Raw genomic sequence first — 16,068 nt, 5'->3', positions numbered from 1 at the left:
TTTTCAAGGGAACCTGAGGTGAGAATAATATTGAGGCTGACATATTTCTCTCCTTTTAAGCAATACCAGTTGCCTGGCTGCCGTGCTGGTCCTCTGCCTCTTATTCTTTCAGCCATAGACCCTGAACAAGCATGCAGCAGGTCAGGGGTTTCTGACAATATTGTCAGAACTGAGAAGATTAGCTGCATGCTTGTTGCTGGTGTAATTCAGTTTATTACTGCAGCCAAATAGATCAGCAGGGCCGCCAGGCAACTAATATTGTTTAAAAGGAAATAAACCCTCACCCCGGGTTCGCTTTAAGTTACAGTTAGCCCCGCCCTCATCCGGTCATTGCCACGCCCATTTTTTGCCGCGGCGCTACGCGCCGCAGGTTCTATCCACCATTTTTTGCCGCGGCGCGCTTGGCGCGCCGCAGGTTGTAGCCACGCCCATATTTTGCCGCGGCACGCATAGGGGCCCCACAATTACAATTTTGCACAGGGGCCCGCTGCTGGCTGTGTCCGCCACTGTTGTAGACACATCTCTACATCTGCACAATGTTCTGGTTTCTTCACTTGGCCATAATATGGTTCTACGTTCTATTACATTACAGTATAATGTCTACAGTTCATTGCTCGGCTCTGTGAAGTGTACTTAGCAGAAGTGATTGAGAGATGATTGTGAATTACATAACAGGGACATTTTTCAAACTGAGGCGTGGCAATTATTAACCTTTTTCTTCACTATGTAGGTTGTCAGCCAACCAGAACATTGCAGGGTTCTGGTAAAGGTGGCTCTTCATGTTACATGTGATGTGCTTTCCACACACTCTGCTGTTGTTGTATAGCTTCATGGTGATCAGAATGCAGAAACATGCCGTCTAACAAGTTCGACCGCCGTCTATGCTTCTCGCTTATCATTCCAAACATCCTGGTTCCATAGAGGAAACTCACGATGGTGCAGTAATATATCTGCTGCAGTGGAGGTGTTACAGCCATGGTACAAGCATGATTATAATACATACATCTATAAGAAAATTTTAAATGAAGGATGCTCAAAATATTTTGTAATAACAATGCAGGTTTTGCAACCTGGCACAGAAAAGCAGGAGAAATTCTTCAAATGGGATCAGTGGGGGACATTTATCAACAGTGCCTGAGACAAAATATTAGTCAGTTTTTAGAAAACCGTGCAGAACTGCCTCAAACATCCTAAGAAATCACTAAAATAGTGCATATTCCTTCTTAAACTGTTAGGGATAGGAGGAGTTAGGAAGGTCTCTCAGGCAGTGCAGTGTGTGAGGGAAATTTCTGTTGCTGCGGTAACCAATACATCTTGTATTGCATCAATGCCCAGCACTGGAAGGGTTAAGCACAAAACAGCTTCACAGGACACCCGGCAGCAGTGGGAGGAGCACTTTACAAATCATGCCTAGTCTGCACTGCTGCACTATCTGTAGAACTGGTATTAAGTACTTCTGGCAGTTTAGGGATGGATTTGCACTTTTCTTAATTGTAGTGTTCTAGAAATCCATGCTAAACTGCTGCTGCCTGTTACCTAGGATTTGAGAAGCTTCTTATACAGAACATTTCCTCTGTTGCTTAGAACAGTTTAAGAAGAAAAAACTGTTGGTAATGCTTTGATAAATCTGGTCCAGAGACTGCTAAACAATTATAACAGGGGTTGCCATTCTTCTCAGCTCTATCCATACACAAATTGGTATTTGAAGTGCCATCTTTCGTTAACTCCGTTTTGTCATAGATAGTGTACCGGTTGAGGGTTCTGCCTCTGACACAGGAGACATGGGTTCAAATCCTGGCTCTTCCTGTTCAGGAAGCCAGCGCCTATTCAGTAGGAAGACCTTAAAGTGGAACTGAAGTATCCCTAAAACAAAAGAGTTTCACTTACATGGGGCTTCTGTGAGCCCCCTGCAGCCGACCTGTGCCCACGTCGTTTCAAAACGATCCTCCGTTCCCCCACCACGGCTCACTTTCACTTCACTACTGGGGCACTGCCCCCATGGGAGTCACTGTGCCCCACTGAGTGCGCCCCCCCCCCCCCCCCCCGCTCAGTAACATACAGTAAACTGTTTCCAGCAGCATACAGTGAACAGGATAAGGTCTGGGAAAAAAAACTCTCAATGTCAGCCTGAGCGTGAGTAGGCCAAGGGTCTTCTCTATTTGCCATAATTACCTCACAATCCTTTCAAGATCCCGAGTATCTGGATGGAAAACTCACCATACAAACATCGATTTTGATTATGCAAATGGGTCCCACCAGCCAGTCCTTTGTAACCCCCCCCCCCCCAAAGAAAAAATATGAAGCTGGAGCTGCCACTGCTCACGTATGTCCCTTCCAGCTGTGCTTCTTCACAGTCCAGAGAACTTTCGGAACGATGTGAACAGAAAGCTTCCTGCAATGAGAGGCAAAGACGAGCAGCATGAAAAGTATCAAGAGTAAATACTCCGGCCCACAAATGTTGTAATTTCATAAGGGCCTGAGCCCACTAATGCAGTTGTGCGCAGCTGTGTCTTCTTTTCAGCAACACATCAATGTTATAAATGCGGACACAACTGCGTTAGTGGGATCAAGCCCTTAGGTGAAGAGCTCTGTGTTGCGCACAGAATTGCAGGCAGCAGTCAGTGCTTTCTATGCGCTGTCTGATGCCCCTATGTATTGCACACTGAGTCTCAATGCAGAAATCAGCACAGCAACGCGACAATGTACACAAGTACTTTAGTTACATTTTAAAAGGCTCAGGTTATTTCCATTTGATATTGGAAGCTGCAGCCAGGTAACACAATAATCACCTTTGTTTATGTTATGTGACCTGTTTATTTTTTATCCCTTCCTGGTTTTATAGGCCTTGTGCCCAATGAGAAAAGTTCAAGCCTGGGCAGAAATCGAGGCATTTTATATTCTGGCTGACATTAAAGTGAACTTGTGTTAGCAATCAGTGTTAATTGACCTGCTGGGAATATGCTGAATATGTTCATTCGCTCAGGCATTTACAGGCAGGGAGTGTACCATGAAACGATACCTTGTGGTCTCTGCAGGTGACAGTTTACCCCTGATCAGTGTACAGATCAGCTGTTTATCTGCCAAGCTGTGTTATAGAGTGGGGAGGGGGAGGAGATATGTAAAACTGTATCTTCTGACAGATTTGCAGCTGGGCTGTGGGTGCAGTGAATTGCCAAATGCGGCCCGTTGAGACTTTTCTAGTGGAACCCAAGGCTCTCTACAGTTGTTGATTCCATGCAGCCCGCAGGCTGTAGCTTTGGTGCCACATATAGGGGTCACCTTACAGCCACCACTGTAGTAGCAACCACTGATAAGTAACAGCCACTGACTAGCAGCTGTCACTGTACTAACTGCACACGATATATGGGTTATTTCCAGTGGAATTGTTTGACAAAATGTCACAGGCATAGCGTACGTAATGTTTATCAGCAAAAAATTGTCTTTAACTTTGCTAGTTTGGCCTCCTAGCGCTCTCAAGAATGGTGATATTGCCCTTGGCATAAAACGTTTGGACACCCCCGATGTAAGGGGACATCTGTGCTAGTGCTAGATTTTTAAATAAACTTGAATGACTGTTTCAGGTGACAAAAAATCTCTGTGTACCTAGCGTCACATCACTTCTGTTTTCATCTTACGCAGTGTTAGAGCCCCAGTCCAGGAAAGCTCTGACATCCAAGTTTTGACTTTCCTCAGAGAAAGCGAAGTATGAAGAGAGAATGTTTTATGGATTGAGGTGCATACACACGCGAGTATTGTTAATTGCAGGGATTCGATCCCTTGGATGACATTTCAGGGCCGTATGATGTACAGACCTGTCACAAGGCTATAGCCTTGCAACACATTCCGTTGCTATGGAGAGGGGAGGAGGGACTTCAGTGCAAGACATAGTTGCTTCAAGGGGGGTAAGGAGAAATGCACTGTGATTGGCCAAGATGATCCACTACTTCAGGTCTCCTGGTGATACATCGGAGAGGCTGCACACTCGCTAGTTTCTAGGCAGCAACAACCCCAACCAGCTGCCTCGGTCGAGAGAACGTTCCAGCGCATATACGAGGCTTTTGCTGTCTCTTATAGAGATTTGTGTAGTTTAAGAGATATTTATCTTTATTGCACAATAGTTTAAAAAGTTTATAAAGCCTTTGTAAATATCGACACAAGTACTGCAAAAGTTCTCATAAATTGTGTCATACATAACGGCAATACTTTTCAGAGAAGATTGTTCCAATTGCATTTTATGTGTGACCCAGTTTATGTGAACTCTCCTCGCCTGAACTGACATCTGGTTTATCAAGTTTTTGAACCACTGTGTGCAATAAACATGAATATCTTTGATTTTTATTTGTAGTGCATTCTAGAGATACATAAGAATCTTAGATAGCTCTTTCCTCTTATTTCACCTTCACTTACTATTTCAGTTTTGTAGGAGCGGGGGAACCAGACTAAGGACCATTTCACACAGGAGGCTGAACTCAATGCGGGGCCACCTCTCCATCATCTATGCTGATGAGCGCTGACATGCGTCCGCCTGCCGCATGACATGACATCAAATTCACCGCCTTCAGCCTCAGGTGTGAAATAGTCCCTAAGGCTGTTTCAGAAACACAGCGTTTTTGGTAGGTGACAAAAGCATCATTTGAAAGGGATCAACTGCCGTTCCATTCAAATGAATAGAAGGTGCATTTAAACAACAGTGATAGCTTTTGGCGTCGTTCGCGTAAACACTGCAGTAGATCCCATCGTCTAGTGCCATAGACCCTGAACAAGCATACAGATCCGATGTCTTTGACAAAAATCTGACTAGCTTAGCTGCATGCTTGTTTCAGGTGTGTGATTCAGACACTACTGATGTCAGAATGATCAGCAGGGCTGCGAGGCAACTAGTATTGTTTAAAAGGAAATGATTATGGCAGCCTGCATAACCCTCTCGCTTCATGTTCCCTTTCATGAGATTCTGGGAGGATAGCTGACCATCGGAAATTGAAGCTCCCATTTGCGGGATGCATATCTAACTTAACATAAAGCTGTGTGATTTCCATTACAGGAAAAAAAACAGGTGTTTTCCTGGTACTTAGCAAACACTGGGAAAATTGTCTGTAATTGCGAGTAAAGACTGCTGCTTAAATCTAATCAAGATGTATTGCTGTAACGTGGTGCATTGCTTCCCAATTACTAGTTAGTAACGAACATTACCGTAGCAACGGCCCCACTACTTGAGTACCAGGGGTCCCGCTAACCGAGAAACTCATGGTACTTGCATGCCAAAGTTAGGGTAATATTGCTGTGCACTATGCGAGCCTAGAAATATTACCGCCAGGCCTGGATTTACATGACAGGAGCCTATAGGCACAGATGTCCTGGCACCCTAGATTTCACCCTTCATACATCTACAAACACCTGCCGAACAGCACCACAAGTGTGCTGGCTGACCCAGCTGTCACTTCTCCCTTACTTCCCTTGCCTGTCATAGGTAGCTACATGTGCCCCTTAGTATTAGGTAAGCAGAGGTACCCTCAATATTAAGTAGCTAGAGATTCCCCAGACTGAAGGGAGATTTGGTCAGTGGAATACTGGGATCCGGTTGACTAACCTCTCATTTACATTCAAAATGGAACTCTGCATGGGTAAGGCAGGAGAGAGGGGAGTGAGCTGCCTTTCCATCACCAGGCGCCTGTAGGCTCGTGCCTACAGTGCTCTATGCTAAATCTGGCCCTGATTACCGCTGTTTAGAGAATCAACCCCCTTGTAGTCGAGGTCAGTAAGTTGAGATGATTCAAGAGAAAAGCTTTATAAATCAACTCCAAGGAGAGATAAATTGTGAGTTAATTTAGAGAAGGAGAGACAATTGTGAGTTAATAAGGAAAGTGAGATGATTCATGAGAAAAGCTTTGTGAACCAACCCTGTGTTGGCTTTCTTGCCATTGTTATTGTAGCATTCATTCTTAGTATTTGTCACTCACACTGCTCATTTCACCAAAGCACAAATAAAAATGGAAAGCTGTCAGCAAACACTTCCAGTACAGCGAACAAAGCAGGCAGCTATTAGCCTTGACCTTGACATTGTTTTGGAATGAGCTATCAGCCAGTAATGAGATTCTGCAGGTCTAACCACATGCTGCAACGTCATTAATCAATATCTGGCTGACCCATTTGTCACCTCTCCTCAGTCACACAGGTACAGAGGGAACTGAGGAAATCTGGAGCCTCTCCGGAGAGCAACCAGTGAAGTTTCAGCTGCTGGAAAAAGCAAGGAGTCTCAGCTGGTTACTCTCGGCAGCTGCTCTTTGTCAGACCTGCTCTAATCATCGAAAAAAACGACTAGACTTCACTTTGATGAAATCTGGCAGTTGCTGTACTTCCGCCAGCCCCTCAGGGGACTCGTGATTGCAAGTGATGGGATATTGTTATGGAGTGCGGAGGAAGGACATCAGGGGATTGATGGATACTTATCGTTGTACACAATCAGCAGCTTGCTGGTACAATGTGTGAGGCGGCAGTTTAAAGATTACTCAATCAATGGCAAAGACTGTAAGCCTGATGGGTTAGTGTCTCCCCTTCCTTCTGTATCTTGTTCCCTAAGCTCTTAGACTGTTAGAGCTGGTCCACACTAGACACAATTGCAGGACGGACACTGCAGTCCGGATCAGGGGAAGTACCCACCGTACTGCAAACTGATGAAAGTGCATCAGTTTTGCATCAGTTTCCGTTCAGGTTTTTCCCTGACAGAAAACGTCTCCATCATTAGGAAGGAGTGGGAGGATTTTTTTGGGCCAATCATAAAGCTCAGGCTATCCGTTTTAACATCCGTTTTTTGCCTGTGGAGCTGGAGATGCGTTTTCTCATTGCTTTCATTACCCCTGCGTGTATCCGTGGTCCTGATCCGTTGCGTGAAAATGCAGCAGATCCTGACCTTCCGTTCAGGTTTTGAAAACGGATCCCCGCAAACGCAGACGGATCCGTTTTTTACTTGGGTGAGGCTGGCTGCTATTTTCAACATTAGTATCCGGGACTCAGTTTTTCATCAGGTTTGAAAAACGCAGCCACGGATACGTTTCCGGACCTAGTGTGGACTGGCTCTAAGCCTGGTGGGTTAGTGTCTCCCCTTCCTTCCTTCTGTTTCCTGTGTTCCCTCACCTCTTAGACTGTAAGCCTGATGGGTTAGTGTATCCCCTTCCTTCTGTATCTTGTGTTCCCTAAGCTCTTAGACTGTAAGCCTGGTGGGTAAGTGTCTCCCCTTCCTTCCTTCTGTTTCCTGTGTTCCCTCACCTCTTAGACTGTAAGCCTGATGGGTTAGTGTCTCCCCTTCCTTCTGTATCTTGTGTTCCCTAAGCTCTTAGACTGTAAGCCTGGTGGGTTAGTGTCTCCCCTTCCTTCCTTCTGTATCCTGTGTTCCCTCACCTCTGAGACTGTAATCCTGATGGGTTAGTGTCTCCCCTTCCTTCTGTATCCTGTGTTCCCTCACCTCTTAGACTGTAAGCCTGATGGGTTAGTGTCTCCCCTTCCTTCTGTATCTTGTGTTCCCTAAGCTCTTAGACTGTAAGCCTGGTGGGTTAGTGTCTCCCCTTCCTTCCTTCTGTTTCCTGTGTTCCCTCACCTCTTAGACTGTAAGCCTGATGGGTTAGTGTCTCCCCTTCCTTCCTTCTGTATCCTGTGTTCCCTAACCTCTGAGATTGTAAGCCTGGTGGGTAAGTGTCTCCCCTTCCTTCTGTATCCTGTGTTCCCTAAGCTCTTAGACTGTAAGCCTGGTGGGTTAGTGTCTCCCCTTCCTTCCTTCTGTTTCCTGTGTTCCCTCACCTCTTAGACTGTAAGCCTGGTGGGTAAGTGTCTCCCCTTCCTTCTGTATCCTGTGTTCCCTCACCTCTCAGACTGTAATCCTGATGGGTTAGTGTCTCCCCTTCCTTCCTTCTGTATCCTGTGTTCCCTCACCTCTTATACTGTAAGCCTGATGAGGTAGTGACTCTCCTTCCTTCTGTATCCTGTGTTCTCTCACCTCTTAGACTGTAATCCTGATGGGTTAGTGTCTCCCCTTCCTTCCTTCTGTATCCTGTGTTCCCTCACCTCTTATACTGTAAGCCTGATGAGGTAGTGACTCTCCTTCCTTCTGTATCCTGTGTTCTCTCACCTCTTAGACTGTAAGCCTGATGGGCTAGTGTCTCTCCTTCCTTCCTTCTGTATCCTGTGTTCCCTCACCTCTAAGCCTGATAGGTTAATGTTCCCCCACCTATTGTATCCTGCGTTCCTTTGCCATTTAGATTGTAAGCCTCATGGGTTAGGTTCTTAATCTCCTCCTACTTTAGGGGTCAGTTTCCAGTTTTGATCCATGTCTTTGTGACAGCTGTCTGACTTGATCATACACCCTAGTTAATTGCACATTGCTATGTTGTTCCTTCATACATAATGTAAAATAGATTAAATATTAAAAATGTAAATTAAAAAAATTAAATGTAAAAAAAAACAAAACAATATCTCCTTTTAGTGGCTAGAATAGTGTCATAACAAATTTACCATCAAACAAATGAAGTAAAATAGCAATGACATATACCGTAAATACTTTTAATGACGTTATTAAATACAGTTGGTGCCCATGCCTGATGCAGTCAGTGTGCCTGACTGACACCTGTACCTTCCTCTGGTGGGATGGTCCAATAGCCATGTACTTATGGTCCAAGCTGGTTATCACTGCATCTTATAGACTTAAGCCAGGTATGTTTTACAGCTTATACAGTAGTTAACTATTCCTAAGGCTCTTCCAATAAAAGTTGTACTACAGCAGCAAACAATGTAAGACAATCAAGTTAACTTTAACAAACAGGCCATATGCTCAAATATTAAAGTTGACTTGGTTAAGATTTACCTGTTATCCACCTATTCTTCACTTAAAAATGAGTGTATACTGTATGTATTGCAAAGTGCATGATTTTCCTCTGTGCATTACTCTTCAATGACATAAAAAGTAAAAGCTGTCTGGACAAGCTACTTAGTATTGCGTGTGACGGATTCAATGATTTGCCCAGTGTTAAGGTCCGTACACATGCCAGATTAAAGTCGGCGCACATAAGCAAGCGACATTGTTCAAATGAAATTTCCTGGCAAAAATAACTGACAAGTAGCTTAAACGACGATGTTCTCACACAGAAATATTCCAAACAATATTTTTTTTTATAACGGTTTGTGCCGAAATCTGTAGTACGTCAGACGTTTCAAATAACTTTTATCCAACGTGTGTGCAAGGCTTTACTCTCTGGATGCATCCAAACACATGACGCCTGATGAAAGTGCTGTGCTCATCGAAAGCTAACAAGAAACGTTACCCTACAGTGTGGAGTGTTTTTATCCTCGTGACCCCAATCAAAGTGTAAAACCCAGAAAAGGATTACGATGAAATGGGGCCCTAGGCAAGATAGCAGGTTTTTTTCCCCACCACTGATGGTAACCTGGCTTTTTTAGTAAGATTTGGTGGGGGCTAGCAGCCAGCAGTCCCCCTAGACCAGCCTTTCTCAAACTTTTTACCCTAGAAGAACCCTGCAAATTGCTTATGCATCTCAAGAAAACCCTGCAAACAATGTTTTGATCCCGAGGAACCCCTGCATGTATTTTTTTAGGAGGTATGGTCTTTAAAAGTAGGTTAGGCTGTTTATTTTACTACCCCCTATTACAGTGCCACTCATTATACTGTCTCCTTATCCTACTGCTTTTTATTAATGTGTTCATTATTATTCTGACCCCCAATTTAGTGCTGCTTGTTACAGTACCTCCTACTATAATGTGCTCTATTATACTTCTCCCACGATGGGGAAAATGCCAAGGAACCCCTGCAGACAGTGGCATAGCTATGGAGCTATGGGCCCCAGTGCGAGGATTACATTGGGCCCCCCAAGCACTCTATACATAACACTTGATATGGCACAACAAAACCTGCCAAGGTCATCCACAGTATTAGAGGTGCAAGAAGGGGATGGGGAACAGCTTGTTAACGATTACTACCATTCAAAGCATCTATAGAAGTGATTATTACCAGCACAGGACCAATAAACAGCTAATACTTTGGTTGAGGAAGAGCCTTATGGGGCCCCTCTTGCCCAGGGGCCCCGATGCGGTCGCTACCTCTGCACCTCCTATTGCTACACCACTACCTGCTGGGTACTCAAGGAACCCTGGTTGAGAAAGCCTGCCCTAGACTCTCTCCAGGCTCTAGGCAACTGCCTAGGTTTGCCTTGTGGATGATTCAGCTCTTGTAAAGCTCTGCTAGTCAGAACTAATTGATCGTCTTATTATCCAGAATGACACTAGAAAATGCAAGCAGTCCAGGAATGAGCAAATTTGTGCTTACCTGTCTGAGCCATCCGATCTCCGTACGGCTGTACTTTGTGTCCATTCAGTAAACATTTGGTAGCTTGCTAACTGCTACACTGCAGCACCCCAGAGTGACTTCATAAACTAGTTTGCAAAACTTTCTCCCTGTGCTACATACAAAGTTTTGTGTCTTAAGTATAGTTTTCCCCTGTTATAACAGAAGGTTATTGTACAGGATTGCTCGCGCTGCCACCATGAGTCTTGTATAAGTAGCTTCTTGTCTGGCACCCCAGGTTTTATTCATATTGCAGGTATCAATTAGCATTCCCAGTTCGGTCAAGGGTATGTGTGTACTTACAGCTGAGCGATTATCACCTCCCGGTAACCCAGCGACAAGTGTCAGTTTGTCCTCAGGCTGGCTGATAGTGACAGTGAGCCAGCAAGGCTGTTTGGTTTTATATGCACACAATGTGTAACCTGATCCGCTCAGGAATTCCCCTTTCACGCTAGACCGATAGGGGAAAAAACGACCAGGTAGGGAAAATCCAAAATCTCAGCTTCTAATTTATTTTTTTTTCTTCTCAATTGGTTCACAACAGAAGACAAGGTGGGGTGGGGGATTGCTGGAGAGAAGCCACTTCCTTGAGATCATATTGTCATATCTGGACCTCTACAGTAAGGGCTTAGTTCACCAAACAATACGTGAGGGAACAATGCAGCGTGAAAGTGATTCATCGACTTCTGCTGGAGTGAAGACATAATGAAGACTGCAGTTGCATCCACACAACATTCCTCTGGGGGGGTTTCCAAGTTTTGGATTAGGTGGATTTGTGACTATTGATTACGTTTCATTCATGTCTTCCTCTTGCTTTGTATTTCAAGTGCAACACCAATGTTTTCCTAGTACTGTGTAACCTATGCAGGAGTTCCCTGATTTACTATGTAATAAAATTCAGTTTTAAAGCACTGGCCAGGAGCCCAGACGCCAGCCACTCCTGCTTCACAGACTGCCAATGTTTGTTTTCACAAATGATCGAGTCTTTGCCCCATCCCCTTGCAGCCTAAACAGCACAATGATGTAGATCCAACCAGCCCCCTAAAAAAAAATAATAAGAAAAAAAATACACTAAAAGGAAACAGGATGCCCCTAAAAAAAAAAAAGACCAACTATACATCCATAGAATTAGGGGATGCAGAGGTTATGGTTGCACTGTGGGCCTCTAGACCAGAGGGACTCACCCAGAGCCCTCCTTCAACTGCTTGTATTGCCCTTTATTGGTGGCATAGTGGTATTTGTCATCTCTATAATATATAATGGAAACCATTAACAAACTGTTTCCCTCCCCCACAGGCCTACACAGACCCCTTTCACACTGCAGAAAGCTAATTTGGGCACTCGGTGTCATGTGATTGTCATACATACAGTGCTGGGAAGAGGGGGGGGGGAGTGTGAATATTACATTGGGGCCCTTGGCTGTGTAGCTACACCTCTGCATACAACCACCACTTCCTGTTGTAATTTGTACAGCCTCTACAACTGGTTAATACACAAATGCCTGCAAATCAACCACTTCACATCTGGACCTTGTTCTCCTGCAGTGTTGCTATCGGTGTGTGAAGAGTGGGAGAAGATGGTTGCATTGACAATCCAACACAATGGGCAGCACATTGAACACATTTTATAAGTGGTCAGAAACTTTTAAATAACTCATGAAAGAATAATGTTATGTTAAAACCAAGCACACCATTGTTTTTCTTATGAAATTCCCAATAAGTTTGATGTGTCACATGATCCTCTTCCTACTGAAAAAACAAAAGTTGGATTCAAAATGGCCGACTTCAAAATGGCTGCCATGGTCACCACCCATCTTGAGAAGTTTCCCCCCTCACATATACTATACTGTGCCACAAACAAGAAGTTAATATCACCAACCATTCCCATTTTATTAAGGTGTATCTATATAAATGGCCCACCCTTTATATTTTTCTCATAAATTCTTCATGGCTTGGCTGCCTGATGGTGTGCTGTGGGTGTGACTGGAGGTGTGGTGGGGGTGTGACTGAAGATGTGGTGTGGGTGTGACTGGAGGTGTAATGGGGGAGTGTTTGTTGTCCAAATATGCTTGCAGGTGGAAAGTGTCCCTCCCTTGTCTCTGAAAGTTGGGTGGAACTTCAAACTACGCTTACAAGACCGTAGATAGAGGGCAAACAAGAGGCTAACAAAACCTGAAGCTGGACAGGTGCTATACAAAACATTATTGTATTTGTGCAGAGTATACTTTATCTATTTGTCCTCCTGAAGTGCATTACATAAATAAACTGGACCTCTTATGCTGGATACACACCATGCGTTTCCGCGTTCGATGCGTCCGTCGATATGCATCGATTCGATTATTTCCGACATGTCCAATTCAAGCTTCGATGGATTGTTAGGCCGATTTGCCATACTTTACATGGCAATCGACCTAAAAATCATCGAAATGCGTTCGGAAATGTTCGGGAACAATCGATTTGATGCGTATCGACGGACGCATTCGACGCAGAAACGCATGGTGTGTATCCAGCATATTACAAGATGTCCAGATACAGAGATCTGGTCACTGTAGTCAGTGTTTGTTTGTTTTTCTTTGTTTTGTTTTTTTACTCAAAGTGAACCCGAGGTGAGCTTGATATGGAGGCTGCCCTATTTATTCCCTTTGAAGCAATTCTATTTGCTGCTGATCCTCAGCCTCTAATACTTTCAGCCATAGACCCTGCACAAGCCTGCAGCAGATCAGGTGTTTATATTGTCAGAACAGACAAGATTAGCTTTATGATTGCTTCTGGTGTTGTTCTGTCACTATTGCAGCCAAACACATCAGCAGGGCTACTAGGCAACTGGTATTGTTAAAAAGGAAATAAATATGGCAGCCTCCATATATCTCTTACCTCGGGTTCCCATTAATGGACGGATGTCTTTTTTCAACCAAACTATATATAACTATGCAGTCTAGTGGCCCTGTCAATACATGCCAACTCTGATGTTGCCTCCTTTCCACCTGAAGACACAAGTATGTAAACAAAAGTGCATATAACAATTCTTACTGTATATGTACAGTACAGTTATCCTTTCTAGGGTTCATTCCCTCCTTTTCCATTGTGGTGTATTTTTTGTATCGCCTGCTCTTGAAAACAAGCCACAGAAATCAGACATTGCAACGATAGCAGTGTCTGACATTCCCAGCTTATACCTCACAGTGTATTTTCTAACACAGCGCTGCAGCATTTCTGTGGCTGTGTTCACACTTTATGTGTTGCTTTGTGTATTTCCTCAACCCGTACGGTGCGCAAAACACAAGGACATCGGAAGCGCATAGAGGTCACTGTCTAACGTTCATCCTTTGGCCCTTATTCAGGTCACTCTTTCTCCTACCTTTTATCCTAGGTGATATTTTCACACCTAATCAATATATTGCTTTTAAGCCACCAGCAGGCGAGAAAATAATTTTGATAGTACTATTTCAGCTACTTTTTGGTTCAGTTCAAAAGATTACTGCGCCAGTTCATTTATCAATAACCGCTCTCACTAATTAGTCAGGTTCGCTGCAGCAAGATTCCAGATGGATTCCAATACAATACTCAGCTCAACAGAGCTTGTTGCCGCGCACTCCTCCTGAGTCACTAGTAAACACTGGCGTAACAATAGGGGATGCGACCCCTGCCGCCGCAGGGGGGCCCGAGGCCCCCCTAGGGCCCACTCAGGGACTTTTGTGGGGCAGGAGGGGTCGCAGCATAAGAGGAGAGCGTGGCTGCAGATCGGTGGGGAGGGGGGACATTCCCCCCCTCCCTCACCTCGGGCTCTCCTCTCAGCGCTTTCCCTCCTGCAATCATTGGTGGCAGTGGGCGTCGGCGGCAGGCTGAACACATACCTCCTTCTCGCCGAAGGTCTTCTGATCGCTAAGAGCTTCATGCTACTTCCTGTTTACGTGAAGAACTTAGTGACCCGAGACCTCCTGCGAGAAGGAGGTATGTGTTCAGCCTGAAATCACAGGGACTGCTCCCCTCTAGTTACGCCCCTGGTTGCGCTGCCACATCCTGTGCTATTAACATAAGGTCACCTGCGGCCGGTTTCTAGGAGAACTAGCTCTAAGAAAATGCATACCACAATCTGCTATCAAGGTATTATATGTACATTCACTGATTACATATGAACAAGAGGCTTGCCTTAAATACCCTTCTCCTTTGTTATTAGATGGATTTGCAGGTGAAATACACTTCATTGCCAGCAACTGCTGCTGTATGCTCTGTTCTTGTGCATTTGACAAAAATTAGTTTGATTCGATCTGCCAGACACAGCTGTTTTGTGTCCGGATTGAATAACATTCTCGATCTCATGGCTATGGATGATCTCGACTAGGTGAGAGACCTGTTCTAGTAGTTATTGTCCCCTAAAAAGCTAATGTCAGAAGCCTTTGGCCCCAATACATTAATAGCTGTTTGGTAATATAAATTAGGCCAGTACAATATCACATTTGCGGCTTGATTCACTAAGACAAATAGCATGCCTTATCAGAGTTAACACGCCTTTTCAGAGTAGCGCAGCGAGCACTACGAACCTATGCCTGCTAATTGGCAATGACAAGAGCTCCACTCGTCCTGCCCTGAACCCCTGCAGGTCCAATTAATTTAAAGGACATTATCCCTGCAATTTGATTGGCCCAATAGGCGGCCTATCACTTGACAGGAAACTTGACAGGCAACCTATTGGGCCAGTGGAGCTCTCATCATTGCCAATTAGCAGGCATAAGTTTAGAGCGCTCGCAATGCTACTCTGATAAGACATGTTAACTCTGATAAGGCGTTTACCTCTGATAATGTGTGTTAACTCTGATAAGGTATGCTGTTTGTCTTAGTGAATCAAGCCCTTGGTATTTTAGACTTTTTTTCTAATTCACTAAGATTTACCCACATGCGGGAAAAGTTTGGTGATATCAAATCAAAAAGAATCAAAAGGTCTGACTAGAAGCGAGCAAGCCAGGGATGGATAGAAGGCAGTTACTGGGGAAACTGCACTGCACATTTGCTTCTCTCTGCTGCTAGCTGATGTGGGGTGACCACTGAGATCTGAAGGTCTGTCAGGCAGCATTGACTGCAGTGCTCATCTGCCCACTCAGTACGGGCCCCCTTATCCTACCGGGAAGGGGTGGGGCAGGGCACCTTTGCCTTGGGCCCCCTATAAAGCTTGAACTGGCCCTGTCTCTAGTCTTAGATGTTTATATGGGGATTTTAGGTTCAGGTTGGAATTTTCTTCTGAAATTGCATGCAAAGGGCCAAAATAGGACTGCATTCCTCCAGTGCTCACCTATTGCACAAATACATTAAGATCTGGTTTCAACTAGAGAGTCAACACTTTCCAGTAATAGACTGGAATGTAAATAATCCTCCATAAGAAGAGATACTTGTGTGCACTATAGACAGAAGTACCCTCGGCACTTCACATATTCCTCAGCATATGACCCCCCCACCCCGCTCTGCGATAAACAGTCATGTGCTCCATTATCCTGGGGCCACATCAATCCTCTTCCATATCTGACATTGATGGAGTCTGAGATCCAACTTATTTTATTAATTATTTATTGTATTTATAAAGCGCCAACACATTACGCAGCGCTGATCAGGTCATCTCAAAGGTATGAGTAGTTCCCAGCAGGCCTGGATTTATCTCACTGGAGCCTATAGGCACAGATGTCCTGGAACCTTAGATCTCACCTTCCATGACCTTAGAAAACCCCCGACCAT

General features: G+C 44.6%; 1 protein-coding gene across 5 annotated transcripts in view; it reads right to left on the bottom strand.

The window, feature by feature from the left end:
* PLEKHS1 (pleckstrin homology domain containing S1) overlaps positions 1-10,711 on the bottom strand; it is a 75,791-nt gene extending 65,080 nt beyond the window's left edge. For 4 of the 5 annotated variants that reach the window (XM_068258206.1, XM_068258210.1, XM_068258209.1 and 1 more), the window contains exon 1: positions 10,328-10,519. In XM_068258206.1, the coding sequence (XP_068114307.1) occupies positions 10,328-10,340 (13 nt within the window). In that variant the 5' untranslated portion in view covers positions 10,341-10,519. Of the gene's footprint in view, positions 1-10,327; positions 10,520-10,648 lie in introns of those variants that run through there. The other variant, XM_068258207.1, reaches the window with a different exon arrangement.
* Between the last annotated feature and the right edge of the window lie 5,357 nt (positions 10,712-16,068).

Source organism: Hyperolius riggenbachi, chromosome 10 (assembly GCF_040937935.1).
Source record: "Hyperolius riggenbachi isolate aHypRig1 chromosome 10, aHypRig1.pri, whole genome shotgun sequence".
NCBI lineage: Eukaryota > Metazoa > Chordata > Amphibia > Anura > Hyperoliidae > Hyperolius > Hyperolius riggenbachi.
Note: the sequence above shows the minus strand (reverse complement) of the source record. Positions and strands in the feature narration are given on the sequence as shown.